General features: G+C 33.2%; 2 protein-coding genes across 2 annotated transcripts; one reads left to right on the top strand and one right to left on the bottom strand.

Moving 5' to 3' along the window:
* Positions 1-292: 292 nt before the first annotated feature.
* On the top strand, positions 293-3,066 carry LOC146954331 (B3 domain-containing protein At4g34400-like). Its single transcript, XM_085715890.1, has 6 exons — positions 293-430; positions 1,152-1,234; positions 1,409-2,018; positions 2,143-2,267; positions 2,461-2,538; positions 2,664-3,066. The coding sequence occupies exons 2-6, from the start codon at positions 1,163-1,165 to the stop codon at positions 2,901-2,903; spliced, it is 1,125 nt and encodes a 374-aa protein (XP_085572016.1). The 5' UTR covers positions 293-430; positions 1,152-1,162; the 3' UTR covers positions 2,904-3,066.
* Positions 3,067-3,445: 379 nt separating this feature from the next.
* Positions 3,446-15,781, bottom strand: BLI (protein BLISTER). The gene is made up of 13 exons (XM_085715886.1): positions 15,469-15,781; positions 13,164-13,875; positions 12,566-13,050; positions 11,394-11,513; positions 10,985-11,050; positions 10,597-10,707; positions 9,291-9,367; positions 8,399-8,466; positions 6,886-6,987; positions 6,174-6,358; positions 5,876-5,944; positions 4,397-4,561; positions 3,446-4,093 (listed from the first exon to the last, which is right to left on the bottom strand). The coding sequence occupies exons 1-13, from the start codon at positions 15,520-15,522 to the stop codon at positions 4,013-4,015; spliced, it is 2,295 nt and encodes a 764-aa protein (XP_085572012.1). The 5' UTR covers positions 15,523-15,781; the 3' UTR covers positions 3,446-4,012.
* Between the last annotated feature and the right edge of the window lie 1,031 nt (positions 15,782-16,812).

Below are 16,812 nucleotides of genomic sequence, written 5' to 3' on the forward strand. Positions count from 1 at the left end.
CCTTTATTACTTTGATAAATATGAATCTTAAATAGGAGAAACCCCTTTAGCTTCAATGTACCGTAAATTAATCAAGAAATAATCATCAATTTAAAACATAATCAAAAGGACAGCTGAGATAATAGCACACATCCCTATTACAATGTCAATAATGTATATTTCAAGCTCAGAATGAGTTTCCAAAACCGGGCAAGTAAATAAAAAGTGTTACTAAAGAATAAATGGCAAAAGAAGAAATGTAAATGGACTGCCACTAACACTTATTATTGTTCCAAGGAAAAAAGCAATTAATATTGTTGTCAATGTAACAGACATAGCATCATCAACTCCATTTTATGTTGAATTTTCAATCAAAGCTCATCAATATTTCTACTCCAACACAGAACCCTCAGCATCTGCATCTTCCTTAATACCAAAACTCATTCCAAAGGTAAATGTTTTTTCATGGTTAATGTTTTTTTTTCCAAGAAAGATAGGTTAGCATCCACATCTGCATCTTCCTCTTAATTTACATGGTCTGTTCAATTCCTATTTCTTTGCAACTTTACTTAAATATATTCAAAAAAATGAACCTCTTTATTTCTTCTTGTTCACTAATTAAGGAACATATATAGAACCTTCCAACAAACCTTTTGTTCTTCCTTTTCTCACTTCAATATATCAAATAAAATGTTTTTTTGAGTAGGTTTTTGAAACTGAGTACGTGATTCATTTTTATAGTTTTATCATATCTTGTATTTTGCCTTATTTTGTTGATTTGCTACTTATTATTGTCTTAATGGTATTATAGGTACAAAATATTTGTTAGCTTTGTGAATAGCATTATAGCTCTGGGGCCAAGGTGTAGGTTTAGCAATACTTATAAGAAAATTAGACATTAATTCGAAATTATGTTGGTTAGTTTTGGAAATATTTATCCTTGTTCCAATGCTAGTGCCTAGTGGATAAAAGTTATGTTTAATTTTATTTGCAATTCATTCACATTGATAAAATAAAAAAAATAATAAAAAAAAATCAAAAGAAATTTTAAGTAAAATAAATATATTAAAATAGCCAAATGAATTTAAGAATTGAATTAATTAGAGTTCTTGAATTATTTAAACACTCATGTTTTCTCAAAATTAACAATAATGGTGTTGCCATTTTTTCAGATAACCAAATTATGACTAACAATGCCAAGGAGTTCCCTAACTTCTTCAAAGTCTTCCTCACAAAGAAGCACTCTGATAGAATGGTACTTTTTTCATTCTTAATCAAGCTTCCTCCAAATATTATTATACATTATTTTTATTAATACTAAGTTTAACAATAGAAATAATATGTCATGTAAATAGTTATTAACTACATGATATATCAACTTTTTTTTAAGAATATTTATCAACTCTTAAGAAACTTTGATCTGCTGCAGCTTATCCCAACGGCTTTTGTGAAGCTGATGCTTTCAAAACAAAGGCTGTTGAAGGATTTTATCCTAAGAGATCATAGAGGAAGTGATTGGCATGTCAAAGTGCGCCCTATCGGCAACAAACTTTATTTTGATGATGGTTGGAAACTATTTAGAGAAGAAAATTCTTTAGAGAACAATGACTTCCTTGTTTTCACACACATTGAAAACAATGTATTCAAGTTCAAAATCCTTGAACTATCCTCAATGTGTGAAAAGATGAAGGTGATGGACGAGGAGGAAAATACTAATACGATGGAGGATGAGGATGAGGAAGAGGAAGATGGTGATAATGATTATGATAATCATGATGATGATGATTACACAATGGTAGAGGAAGAAGATGGTGATGATAACGATGACGTTGATGAGGAGAAGGATGAGGATGATGTTCATGATGATGATGATTACACAATGGTAGATGAAGAAGAAGATGGTGATGATAACGATGATGTTGATGAGGAGGAGGACAAGAATGTTGCTGATATAATAATGAAAGAAAAAAGGAATAAAGGAGATGGAAAGGGAATCAGCAGAAGTTGTGAACATCAACATTGTAGAAGCTCCAAAACATGTATGTTATTTATATCATAATGGAGAAGAAGAAGGAAAAAAAAAATACTATTTTGTTTTTTCATTTCAATACTTAGTTGTGTATGCAAGAGTCAACATTTACCTAATGATTGATATTGGTTTAGGGAGCATTGGAAGTAGCTCTGCAGCTCCAAATCTTGAAGATGATGAAATTGATGCTGAAATGTATATTCAGCCTGGAAATCCATACTTCTATGCAAAACAATATGACAACAGACCAAACATATTGGTTTAGTTCTTTTTATGCTTTATTCTAATTTTGTGCTTTTGTCATTTCATTATTGTGTATATACATTTTTTTCTAACAACAAAGCATTGTTAGATGAGTAATTAGTCCATTTTCTTAGGCCTGGGGTGAGGATGAAATTGGTCTTATTTCTAATCACTATGTTAATATGTGCACATTAATAAAACTTTTGCAGAATATTTCGAAGAATGTCATCAAGGATTTCTGCCTTTGCTTTACAAAGCATATCACCCTTGTATGTTGCCACTGCAAGGTATAATTGTTATCAATATCTTGCATTATTATTTTTTTACACTTATGAAGTGAAGTACAATTTTATTGGTTGTTTGTGTTAAGAATTTGATATTCAAGTTGTATTCGTCCTTTCTGTCATCACAGGATGTTCAAAGTAACGGAATAGCAGCCTATCATCATGTATTGCCGCAAATGAGCACAAAACATATTGAAAAGAGAGGAGAAATACGTAAATGGAAAGATGGCCGAGTATTTGTGCGAGGGTGGGAAGATTTCTGCAGAAAGAGCAAGATCACAGAAAATGATAGATGTTTGTGTGAACTTGTGTTGCATGAAGGAAAATCAATTGAAATGCTAAGGGTGCACGTTGTTAGGGAGAAATGAGTCAAGCAGCAAAAGTACTCGTATTAACTCATAACTAGTTTATTTGTAAAATATTTTTATGAAGTGTTTTTATAAGTTTCTTGTGTAACTATTTCTGTCATGGCTTGATGACTAGTTTTAATGATGCCTCATTTAATATTATTTAGCTTGCACTATTACACAATCATTTGTCTGGTTTAACATTGGTAGAAAACAATGCATAATTATCAAAATGTTTTGATAATTTGTTGATCAAATTGAATATGGAAACATGAATTGGGTTTAAAGTCACCTGTTTTCCTTGTAATAATTGTTTCATATATAAAGTTCAGGTATTGAGAAAGTTTGGAATTTTCATTACCATTTTTATTAATGTAACCTTCTCAAGCTAAAACAAGGTACATCAATCTGTTCAGAATTTTTAATATAACTTTCGGATTAGCATCGTTTGAGTTGCATGCGTTACAGTCAATCAGGTTGCAAACATCTAACTTTATTGCTTGCGGAATTAACTGAACCTCTCGCAGCATGAGCAAGGTTTCTTGCAGATCTGAAATAAAGTATTTCCTTTCAAATAACTGGTATATTATAGTTTCATTATACTTGGGAACGTAGTGTTCATAAGGAATGTAAAACTCTGAAATACATCAATTACATATCATGTTTTACACTTGCACCTTGCATATACAGTCACCAAAAGTTCCACGTCTCATTAAAGAAAATTGCCCCGTTCCCACAGCTTCTTGGTAGCCTCTTTCATATCCAACTACTATTGCACAAAACTTGGATTGAATCTTGAGATAAAACCGCAGAACAGATTTATTGCCATCTTCCAAAATAATTGCATATATGGAATTGCCAATCAATAAACAGCTTTCAAAAGAAACCCATTTCTTTTGAAGAATTTTGCTGTATAATTCACTCAAATATACACAGATCACGCCCTCCAGTGTACTGAGGCAACGAACAAAAAGCAACTTTGTAAACTTTGCTGACCCGTTACTCATGGATCTGGGTTGAAATGCGCTGGTTCTTTGCCTTGGTTGGCATACTGGAAAACAGCTTCATGATCCATCCCAATAGCTTTATACATTTTCGTGACAACAATTACAAATCTAATGTAAATCCGATCAGAGAAGCTTGCTAGTTCTTCGTTTTGACGGCCCACCAGGAAATAGCTTCATAATCCATCCCAACACTCTTTCCACCACCTACAACAAAAAGAGATGTCAATTCCTTCTTTTAATTCAAGTTTCTAACCCTAGTATTCTTAATGATTACAACTATTCACTACTACTTAAGTTTTTCCTGCATAGACCAACTATTTCCACCCTTGACAATGAAATCGATGTTTTCCATTTTTTTTCTTATATACTTGCACTGCTTACAACCAGTGAACGTTTCAGTTGCATAATATAACTGGAATTTACTGACAATAGATGAGGATGTATAAATGATATGCTTGTCTTTCAGATAAGTTAAATCGACCAACATAAATTGCACAACTGTCTTACCTCATCACCCTCATCTGCATACGGAATGTTCTCATACGTAACACGAGAATCTGGTTGTTTTGTCGAAATATTATCAATATTTCCATTAACCATGTTTTGAGTAGTCAAAAGCTCTAATCTTTGGGTCTGGACCTCAAGTTTCCGGGACAACTCCTTGTTTATCTCCTTCAATAATGAAACGAAACAGCAGAAATTGTGTGGTTAGGCTAATACAGAACAAGAATAAATCAAAATACCAGGATTCTTACATAAACTTATGCAATAAAGTTTCTAAAACTCAACTTTCTGACAGTGCAAACTCAACCACACATCATTGGCCATAAAGTTTATTGTGACCATTTATGGGAATTAGATAGGAAAGAAGAAAAGATTGTCGAGACTATAAATAAAGGATATGTGATTAATATGGTGTCCATAGAGTATAATACAAAGCACTGAAACAAGTCATATAGATGACTTGCTCAAAAGACTAAACACTGATATACAGTGATTAGGTGTTTGATGCAGCACAAAAGACTAAACACTGAACCTTTCTTATACTAATAAATACTCCAAATCCTAATTAAATAGGAAAACAAATCATGATATAACAAATAATTATGGAAACAAATCTTAAAGAGATAGTCTAGGATCCTAAAAGATAAAAAAAAAAAAAAAAAACTAAATGTATGATATAATCTAAGATACTTTCAAGATAATATAAAGATGAAGATATTTTAATATCTTCTAGTACCCATTAAAAGTAAAAATAACCAAATACTATAATTTGGTATCAATGCTTGACTGGAGCGCCAGATCACATCTAAGACAAGTTGAGACCAAAAATTGCAGCTGTGGCAAAAGCTGGGGCCAGACCGCAATTGGTAAAAATAAAAGAATGAAACAGCAACTGAGACAAAACCAGTTTCAAACTAACTGAGATAAATCCAGTGCCAAAGGGTAACTGAGAAGAAACTAATACCCAACCACAACTGAAAGAAAAATCATGTCAAACAACAACGCAGACAACCAGTCCAAAACATAGCTGAGATAAAACCTGAGCAAAAGCACAATTGAGACAGAGAGATTAAACCTGAGCAAAGCAGCAACTGAGGAAAAAAGGTGCCAAACCGAAACCAAGACAAAACTAGAATCTAACAATGACCAAGACAAACCAGCTCTGGCAGAGAGCAACTACAACACAAATTAGTGCCAAAAAGCAGCTACGGAAAATAGAAGTGTAAAACTATGACTGGGATAAAACTAGTGTTTTGGAAGAAACACGTCCAATCTTAGATCCGATCAGAAAGACAGGGATAAAAGCAGGAGATAACATGGAGGATTGCAATTTGTTCATCAAACTCACAACTGATTACTAAGAACCCAAATCCAATCTTACTTTAAAAAAAATGTGTTCTCTTCCACAACCAAGTTAAATAATAGAGAAAAAGAAAATAAGTGTCCATTGAGTCATACCAAATAGAATTCTAATTGAATTACCTTCATTCTTGAACTCTCAGATGATTCAAATGCCAAGGATTTCATCAATTCTTCTTTCTCCAATGCCAGCTACAGTAAAATGCTATACGGGTGAATATTTAAGCTTATTTGATTGCAATTTCACTCTACTTAGATGAGATGAAACAGGATGGGTGAAAAAAAAAAAAGTAATTGTCCAAGCAGTAAGGAGCAACACCTCACGTTTCTCATTACTGTTTGGAGAATTACTTTTTTCACCAATCCAGCTTCGTCTCTGTTTATATATTACTGCTTGAGTTTTCAAGAGATCAACTCCTACCTCAGAAATAAGTGCATTAATGTTCTCAATCACTCTCATCTGATCATGAGGAATATTCACAGGAGAAACTCCAAAAGATGAATGTGTAGTTTCAGGAACTATGGACAAACTAGATGTTTCAGCATCACGAACAGCAGCATTGTCATTGATTTCTGTGTTGGAGTTTGAAGCAGGATCTTCACTCACTGCATTTCGTAGATGTATAAAGTTTAAACATAACTAGAAAACTAAACCGCTAAAAATGTCCAAATGATTGGGAGTACTTTAATCAGGTATTATTTGCCGGTTATGAATGCTGGAAAATTTTTTGCTGTAAATGTCTCGGTACGAGAAAATTTTATAAATGCTGGAAAAATCTGATATCAGATATTGGTTATTTACCTATGTACAAGACATTCTGGGTCTGGTAAAAAGTTATCTAAAATAATATAGTTTATAATAAAACAAAATGAACCTAAACTAGGTACACTGCAGTATAAATTCAAATGCTTGGTCTGCAGAACCTGATAACAATAAAACTCTTCATCCAAGCATCTTGTTAATAGATACACATCATAACACAGTAGAAAAATTTCCTCTCTTATTCACTTTTAAGAATAAATGAACCCCAGAATCATGCTTGAGTGACTTTAGCATGCAAGGAAAATATAAGTCAATGACCCATGAAAGAACACCTAACAGACAAAATAATAACCATACTGAGGAAACAAACCTAAATCCTCGGTAGATGTAGAGCCATCTCTTTTACTTGTTTTATTTTCAGGTTTTCCGAATCCTGAAGCCTTTCGTACCTTAGACAGCAACATCTTCTTTTCTGCATCAGTGCAATGACAAATAATGAACATGGCTTCAAAGTTCATATATGACTTAATTCACATAAAATTTGTCTAGAATTTTGTAAGAAAAGTTTATATTTTATAACACAATTTAGATAGTCAAAGTTTAGTGGCCAACAAATGGCTAGCTAGCATTATTATTATTGAAAAAAAAAAAAAAAAGTTATGTTCTTAATCTGAAGATCAGGTTACAACAGATTCATATAGCTTGCTTAACCTACACTATTGTGAGGTTTACCCTACACTGCTGATACTAACTATGAGTCAGCTACAGTTATGTGGGTGTGGGAAATATGACACGTCCACAATTGCAAAGCACAGCCTAACTAACTGAGAGCTTGCACAGCAAGCTTTTACAATTAAGCTACCAAGCTATAAAAAAGTTGGAACTAGAGAATTGGTATATTCTCACACCCTAATATTTGTATCGTCATAAAAAAGCCTAATTATATCAAAAGAGAACAAATCAAAGTTACAAGATACCACCAATTAAAAAAGAGCAAGAAGGAAATACATTCAGCTCTCTAAATATCCAGAAAATAGTGAAATGTGCATAAGTTCTAAACATTAAATGAGTCGTCTTCAATGAGTGTTGTCCACATATATCAGAAGCACCAATGGTGTAGGTCCTGAATGTATCATATCAGACATCATTGGCTATAACTAAAGTTCCAGACACATTGATATCAGACATCACTAGCAAAAAATTAATACAGATCTCAAACAAGTATTTTAATAAAATAAACGGTTAATGACCTACAACAATGTGTCGCAGAACATGTAACCATTTGTCCAAAACAAAACTAAACCAATATGGGCAGAACACCGCCATCATAAAAGCACCGTTAAATATTTTGATTATTTACTTATGGAGGAATGCTAGCAACACTCACTTTTGAACACTCTCTAGCACTCACTCTCTTCCTGGTTTAACTCATTGTATGTCCCACCACTTTGTGTGGGTTCAATTTTCAAAGTGTAGATCCACCATGATTTAAACCAATAAGAGAGTGAGTATTAGAGAGGGTGTTCAAAAGAGAGTGTTGCTTGCATTACTCTTACTTATGTAAGCACGCTAACAAACTAAAGGATCCTAAATTAGGAATTAATATGACATGACATGAAACAAGATAGAAGAAAGATTGGACAATCCGAAGATGCTATTTTTCTATCTTCTATTTCCATTGCAAGTTAACAACCCTCCTTAATCCTGATGTTTTGCTTCTTTCAAAAGCTTCATATAAGAAAAGAAAAAAACCTAGCCCTACCATCATCAGTCCACATTGGAATGCCAAGAGAAAATTTCAACGACAACTCAAAAATCAGATGAAACAATAAAATCTATGAAAACCCAAACTGCTGGGATAATTAAAGTTGAATTCTGATTACCTTCTTGAAGAGCATCAATGGTTGACTGCAAATCACGGCGGTCTTTTTCAAGGCTGGACATTTTCTTTCTGTAATATTTATAATCAGCTTAAAATGTGCGGTATCTTTATAGATAAACTCAGTTATGAGAAGTACCAGATGGAAGGAAATGAAGAGATGACATCTAATCAAATTTCATCAGAATGAGATGTAATATATTTAAAGAATACAACATTTTTAACCAGATTGTGTTGAAGGACACCGATGCAAGAAGTAATTGTGACCAAACCCAATTAGGTTTCCAATAATTTTTCTACTAAAAATAAAAATTACTTCAAGATGAATGTAATTGAGTATCTCTATCCAAATTAGCAAGCATTACTGTAGGTGAGCATTCCTAAACATAAAACTCGTTCTTTAAAATAGTTTAATTATATATTTTCAATACAAGAAGAAACCTTAGTAAAAGAAAGCTGGTGAGTACTTCAATTCAAGTAAAGGAAAATAAATCCTTCAATCACAAGCAAAAGAATGAAAGAAATACTAAGGAGTTATTCTTTTTGAATTTATTTCATTCTACTTAATATGGATGTCTTCCCTAACTCTGATTTGCACTCGGTTCAATTTTTCATACAGTGTTTGAGAAAAGACAATTTACTACATAATTAAAATCTCAATGACCATACGAAAATGTTCGTCCAACACTCTCTTAACACATTCACACTAATAACACAATAATTTTTACCTATAACTTGACCTGCAACATTAGACAAAAGTCTACATAGAGCAGAGATTCGAAAATAGATCCCTTCAAATAAGTGCCACCATTTCTGGCAGAAACCATGGGTGAATATCCGCTAAATCTTCATTTTTCTTTATAGTATTTGCGGCATATTTAAAAGTTCAAAATTACCTGTATGAAGAAATTTCTGCTTGTTCAATTTCCAGCTGCTTCTCAAGCTTTAACTCATTTGATCTTAGTCTGAGTGCCTAAGAAGTTAATTGAACAAAACAATAAATCAAAAGTTGGAATCTGATATATCTATTAACTCCTAAATCTATTAATTAGCAATAGTTAACCTACACATGCTCATTAAAAGAGTGACACTTGTGTCTGTGTTTGGTTCGATAGAGATTACATAATCACATCACTCTATATCACGGATGGAAGTGGTGATGATTTTATTAAACCAGGCAATGCAGATATAATTTTACATTAGAATTAGAATATTAACATTTTTGTCCTTAAGTTTTTGGGCTGAAGCATGGACATTGCATTGGTCGGATGGAGATGTGATTCATCCAAGTTGGAGCTCATTGCATATAAATGTACTCACGTTACAAAATCAACCTTTTTTGAAAGCACATCCTACAATTGATATATACTCCCTCCGGTAACTATTATAAGCAAAAACCCACTTTTTGAATTCATTGAATAATTGATGTATTTGGTCTATATATAGTTCAATACATCAGTTATTCAATGAATCTAAAAAGTGGTGTTTTATTTTTAATAGTGACCAGAGGGAGTATTTATCTTTGTATTAGAGGTTTGTCTAATTCATATATACTACCTGGGTTTCGGATGAAGAGGTTAATATTAAAGAGTCCCACATCAAATAAGAGATGGCCTGACAATATGTTTATAAGTAGGGGCAATCCTCATCTCACAAGTCAGTTATGTGGGGTTGTGTTAGGCCCAACCACAAATTCTATGAGTTATCATTTATTAATAATTATTGATCATTTAAATATATAATTCAAATATTTTTAATATATAATTCAAATATTTTTAATGTTTTTTTTAGGGGAATTTAAATATTTTGAATATTATTTATTAATATATAATATATAATTTCTACCGAATTCTTCAAAAAAAAAAAATTTCTACTAAATATTTAATTAATGTTAACCTACTAAATTTTTCGTTAAAGAAGGGTGATGTGCACAGAGCCAAAAGCAAAACTAAACTTTATATCTATTGCAAACTTTAACTTTAAATTAGAGTTTTCTATTGTGAGTTTTCTGTTGACTTAGTTAATTCAATACCTATGAATGAAAATCTTAATCATTGTAGATGTCAATAATTGTAGAGCAGTTATTTACATGAGATAAAACAAGTACAGATTACAACTTTATTTCTAATAGAATATGACAAAAAATGTTTACGGTCTTCAAAAGTAAATACAAATGCAAAACATACCAAGAAAAATCCCTACCTTCTCCTCTAAGCCAATGACTTCAGATGCCAATAACTTGGCACGCTCATCAGCTGCATTACACTCAAGTTGCACATTTGTATATTCACTCTTGATAGCCTCCAGCTCAACCTGTTGATGTGAAGAGTCAGATATCTACCGAAGACAGAGGCAGAGGGAAGAATAACAAAGTAGAAAGCAACTGCGGAGATATGCACAGAAATCAACCTTTTTCCAACAAAAACATTGTCAACAGTCAATGCTGTAGGAAGTATAAGTTCTACTTAAAGCACTAAAAATTTGAAATCGAAAAAGAGGAACGTGAAAATCTTAGATATATCAGGAAAAACACCATACTGCCCAGAAACCAAAATGATTACGCAAATAGATAGGAGGCTTTGATACAAACCAGTTGTGCTTTGATCTCTTGCTGTAAGTTCTCCATTTCTGATTTCAATTGATTGACAACACTTCTCTGTGAAAACAAAAAAACAAATCATTATATAACCAAGCTTGTATCCTTACAGACAACTATCCTACTCCAAATCAAACACAAAGCAGCTATTTAAATCCAAATTAGAGTACGAATAACGCCAAAGTAACAAAGAACAAAGTACTAGCACAAATTAGTAACTTTCTCTTATATATTGGACTGGAGGGAGTATATATTCTATAATGATAACAAAGAAAAATCGTCAATACCAATGGCAAGTGGTTGAAAATAATCAAAAGAAAGATAATATGATAAGAATTAAAAACTGGAACAGTCTCAAAGTTGAATATGCTACAAAATAGCATACTATTATTCGTAAACCAACCTGATGATTATAATTTTCAGTCAAAGATGAATTTTCAGTAGCTAGTGACTCAGCTAAAACTCGAGAAGCCTCAAGAGCGCGTTGCAAAGAAAATTTTTCTTGTGTTAGATCTTCAATATGCTGCATAAGAAAAAATGGAAAAACAAAGATAAATATATAAATCAACGTAATACACACACACACACACGCATATATATTTGATAGTGGCGTTATATGCTAATATGATTACAACATGCAAATACATCAATAACCTCCCCCCATTGAAAATTGTGAAACAACGACCAAAAAGATTCCGTTTTTCATTTTTAACACGTAAGAATTATAAACTTTTGCAGGTTGATGGTAGAAGTTAAATGAAAGAACTGTTGGGAAAACAACATAGGAAAAGTGTAAAGTATGACTCCAACTATTTTCTAGAAAAGAGAGGCGAGAATTGAAATAAAAACAATAACTGGTCTCTATTGTTGTTTATAATAGTTAGAGGTTGTTAATATTGTGTGAATTATTGCACTAAAGCTCCCGCATACGCAGGGTCCGGGAAAAGGTCCCACCATTTTGGTGAATCGTGCGCAGCCTTACCTTGTTTTTTACACAAGAGGTTGTTTCTAGGACTTGAACCCGTGACCTTTCAGTCACACGACAACAACTTTACCGTTGCACCAAGGCTCCCCCTTAATATTGCACTAAATAAATAATCTAAATAATATGACTAACACAAACCATAGAGATTCCCCTGAATAGTTGACGTATGGAAAACAAATTTAATATTTTCCCTGCTTAATAATGAGGTTATGTATACCAATATTCTGGTCCTCAAACTGGCAAACGAATATGATATACAATTTATATCCACAATATATTGGTTTAAAATCAATAAGGATATCATACTGCATAAATCATGTTGGCTTGTATCTTATTTTTAATTTATTGACATTCCTTTTGCAACCAATGAAAAGTTAGGTGCGTTTCAGCTCATATATTTAGTGTGTAGTAATAAATTACAGATATCCCCTAACAACCAAATGCTTGAACATCTACAAATATCAATGTATATAATGAATTGAGCACATTCATTAAAAACAAATAGGAAAAGTGAAGCACTCAACATCATACAATCAGCATAAAGAAAGAAGAAGAAAAAAAATGCCTTGACCATAACTAGTGGAAACCACCTGTTCTAAAGTTGAAAAGTCTTCATTATGTGAAGATGAGTAAAAGTCGTGCTTCTTCTCCATGCCATTTTCCTTAGCACTTATCATCGGTGTGTCCTGATTATTACTGAAAACTGGAGCAGTTGTATGATTTGAGAAAAGTCCCACAGTTTTAGTGTCTTCAGGTGGCTTATGGAAATAAGTAGACCCTGATGTGTCATTGCTGCTTGATTCTAAATGACTAAACTTAGAGGCATCTTGCTCAGGTTGATAAAATGGAGACCCCATAGAAGGTCTAGCAACATTTAGAGAATCAAGAAAAGATGGACGTGACTTTCTAGAACTTGATTCCATTGATGTTGAATTTATTGGTGAATGGTTAGAGGAATTCCTCACTTCATAACCAATGGAATCATATTTAGGTATAGTTGCACCATGAAGACTAGGCAAATCACTATCAGATCTAATGGTCTCTCTAAACATAGAACTGATAGAATCACTGAAGCCTGTAGTACATCATATATTGTGCAAATTTCATCAGCAGAAAGCACTAAGTCATTGTCAGGTTGAATGGAAATGTGAAACTGTAGAAGCACAAAAATAAAGGTTAAATTGTTACCTCCAGAAACCGAACCATGTGAAGAGCCACTATCCAAAGTGCTAGAATTTGTCGGCTTAGCTTTCTGTAGTGAATCAACAGAGTTCTCACGTATGATTTTTGACGGAAAGTAAGGAGAAGAGCCATCAGTAACTGCATAATCCTTCACAGAATTGTTACTCTTGTTTGGCTGGCTTCCATTCATTCCATGAAGGCTGGGCTGACTAGTACTGTTATCAAACTCTTGACTTCCTTGAGAGCGTAGAAAAGTACTTTGGTGGTTTGTTGTTCCATACGGAAATCCACCAACACCACCGGTGTGAATTCCATATATATCATTTGTTTTATTTGCGTCACTATTTTGACTAACATCTTCAGATGTAATAAAAGTAGAAGCATTGTATCTTTTACCTTCATCAATATCTGAATGTTCCTCCACCGGACTAGTGGTAGATGTATTAAGATCATTTCTCACAAGACTACTTGCACCAGCTAAAGACCCTTGATTACTACTTTGGTTAAACAAATTCACATTCTGGCTACTTGTCCCAGTGTCAGTAACAGCTCCGCCAATGCCATCAGATGTGGTAACTCCATCTAACTCATTAACTCGAACATTTTCAACTTGCACAGGCTGTTTCTGATTTTGGCTGGCTTTAGAATTCTGAACAGTGCCAGAGGATGCAGTCTTCTTGGCCCGCTCTTCGGCTTTCTTTTTACGAAACTCCTCCAGCTGCAAGACCCAAATAATTATTTAAGATGGGACAAAACGGAAAACAAAATAATAAAATAGATTTTGAAACACTCACACGCGTGAAAATCTTTATATATAAAACATAAAATTTAATAATTCTAAAAATCATAAACCGTTCTAAAAAAAATGGAAAATCAATTTTTTTTTCCAAAACTGAACAGGGAAGCCAACAAAATCCAGACACACTAAAATTCTATACTTTCTAGTTTCCTTCAATGTTGTTAAATAGCAGCAGCTATAGCGACTCTATACTAGCGCTATAGCCTAGCGGGATTTTGACAAACCGCTATTGTTGCTATTTAATACAAAATGTTGTCAAATAGTGGCTAGAGTGGTGCTATAGAACTATTGCATAGCGGAGTTTTAAATATCCGCTATTTTCTGCTAACCACGATTGACAACACTGGTTTCTTTACCCTAAAACCAAACATAACCTAAGAAAGTAACAAAAATTCAAAAACCTAAAAAAAAAAAAAAAAAAAAAAACGGATCCTCGTGCAACTAGCAACAATATGGCCTAGGCCTAGTTCCTTCCAACAACAGAATAGACTACTTTCTTCATTCCATAGGCTCAGACTTGAAAGATTAAAAATGAGACAATCGTACAAGATTCATTTTTGTGAAAACAGGAAGAAGTACGTTTTTTCTTTGTTGTCACACAAGAACCATGGCATGTAGTTAGTTGAATGCAAAAATAACTCTCACGTAAATTTGAACTTTGTACGTGATTTGCTAATCAACCCTTCAATATTTTAACATTGGACATTCACAAGAAATTAATGTGAGAACTGAGAACTAAAAAAGGACACAACAAAATGTACATCATTTTTCGTATTTTTGGTTTTACTAAGTGTAACAATACTTATGTCCGAAGCTAGTAAGGTCCCTCCAAAGCCTCGAAGTTCTATTGATCCAAATTGTTATTCTCCAGGTTCTAGTCTAGACTTTTACTCTCGGGCTAGCTTGTATCCTCCACCTTCAGATGCTGTTAAATCTCTTGAGAGAGAGTTTTGCCACCCATTGCGGTCCCACCTAACTCGAGGGATTAGTCTCTACAGTTGCACGCAAAGGATACCGGTTCATACAAAAAAAAGAATAACAGCTATCGCGCTATTGCATAGTGGAATTTAAACAAAATGCTATCGTTCTGCAACGCCCTATTTAGTACAAAATATTGTGAAATAGCCGCTATAGCACTGTTGCAAAGCGGAATTTGAACAACCGTATACGCAATTAATAACACTACCCATAATTGTAATAATTGTAGATTGTGCATTCAAAATTCCTCTTCTTTTTATCACTTCCTACCTCCCTCAATTAACCCTCCTCATACCAAAACACAATCATCTAAACAATAACACATAGAAAACATAAAAAATTAAACTTTATTATAAAACAAATCACCCACATTACTATCACATACACAAAATTCATAAAATGATAACCAATCCCAAAATTACACACAAAAACATGCAGAACATAATCAATTCCAAAATTAATTAATACCCAAATTCTAAACCTTGAAGAAGCTAATAATGAAAATTGAAGAAATTTGGAAAATGAAATGCATACCCGACGTTTTCCAGCTTCGAGATGCTCTTGCTTCCTCACCTGAGCCGACGCCATTTGAGAAAAGCGGAGGATCTACAAGAGATTTTAGAAATCTACGAATTCAAAATCTCAATGCATAAATCACCATTCACGTTGCAACGAATCCAAATTGAAGAAATTTGAAGAGAATTTCCCAGATCGCAGAATCAATTTGAAAAATTGAAAATTGAAACGTTAAAAGGAATTGAAAGTGTTGGAATTCAGACAAAAGTGACCGATCTGATCGAGAGAGAGAGAGAGAGAGAGAGAGAGATGCAGATTTCTCTCTCTTCTTGGTTCTGAATTTGGGGTTTTTTTAATTTATTTTATTATATTTTCGAAATTTTAATTTAATAAATGAATAATAATTTGGCTCTCTCTCTCTCTCTCCGTAACGTATCTGGTTTTAAACGTTTTTGTTTGGTTTGGTGGTGGTGATGATGGTGGCATTTAGTATACACAATGCACAAATTTGTGCACAATGCACAAATTAAGGAAAGTTTTATTTTAACCATTAGATTAAAAGGAACACCGATCTTTATTATAGTCTCTCCACGCTATATCTTTTTCACTTGTCTTCAACCCCCTCACCTGCACTGTTCTTCCACCACACTCTTTCATGCCCCCACTCACCTGCTATTACAGAACAGCAAAAACACTTATATTTATGTTCCATCGCTCAACAAAAAAATAAAAAAATAACCAATAAATTTGAATCTTAAGTATAATTAGGACTCAATTTAGTTCATCTTCTTTCTCATGCTTGACTCTAATTCTTTTTCCCCAATTAAAATATGCAACTATAGATTATTCAACCCAATACCCATATTATCAATTCCAATGGAGTCTGAATATTGCTCTCAATTTTGACAAAAATATAGAGACATAATTTTCACGATTTTAATTTTTTCCTTTATGAGAAATTTACCATAAATTGAATTTAATTTCTTTCTGGGTTGTGATTGTTGTTGGTGTAGCTATTTATCACACTGAAAAGTTTCCAGAGGCAACAACAGTGTCTCATAAATCTCATGGTGGTGCTGAACGATATGAAAATGTTGGGGTTTTTACTGGATCTGCAGTGGGGTGAAAATTGTGCTAATAATTGTTGTTGGTGTTTTAATAATTGTCAAAATTGAGAGCAATATTCAAACTCGATTGGAATTGATAATGGATATTGGGTTGAACAATTGAAGTTTTGAGTTTGCTGACAGGTGCTGTTGTGTTTGGTGGTGGTGGTGGTGAAAAGAGGGAGATGGTAGAAGTTGAAGATAAAGTGAGAAATATATGGTGTAGACAGATTACACTAAAGATCAATGTTCCTCT

The sequence above is a fragment of the Medicago sativa genome, chromosome 1, assembly GCF_051527215.1.
Source record: "Medicago sativa cultivar Bolivia chromosome 1, Bolivia_mono, whole genome shotgun sequence".
Classification (NCBI taxonomy): domain Eukaryota; kingdom Viridiplantae; phylum Streptophyta; class Magnoliopsida; order Fabales; family Fabaceae; genus Medicago; species Medicago sativa.

Bases quoted from the DNA above. Each gene is read 5' to 3' on its own strand.
- LOC146954331 (XM_085715890.1), top strand. From the start codon at position 1,163: ATGACTAACAATGCCAAGGAGTTCCCTAACTTCTTCAAAGTCTTCCTC. The intron at 2,268-2,460 runs GTTTAGTTCTTT...AAACTTTTGCAG, and splicing joins ACAACAGACCAAACATATTG to AATATTTCGAAGAATGTCAT. The intron at 2,539-2,663 runs GTATAATTGTTA...CTGTCATCACAG, and splicing joins TTGTATGTTGCCACTGCAAG to GATGTTCAAAGTAACGGAAT.
- BLI (XM_085715886.1), bottom strand. From the start codon at position 15,522: ATGGCGTCGGCTCAGGTGAGGAAGCAAGAGCATCTCGAAGCTGGAAAA. The intron at 13,051-13,163 runs GTAACAATTTAA...GATGTACTACAG, and splicing joins ACATGGTTCGGTTTCTGGAG to GCTTCAGTGATTCTATCAGT. The intron at 4,562-5,875 runs GTAATTCAATTA...TCATTATTGAAG, and splicing joins CTGAGAGTTCAAGAATGAAG to GAGATAAACAAGGAGTTGTC.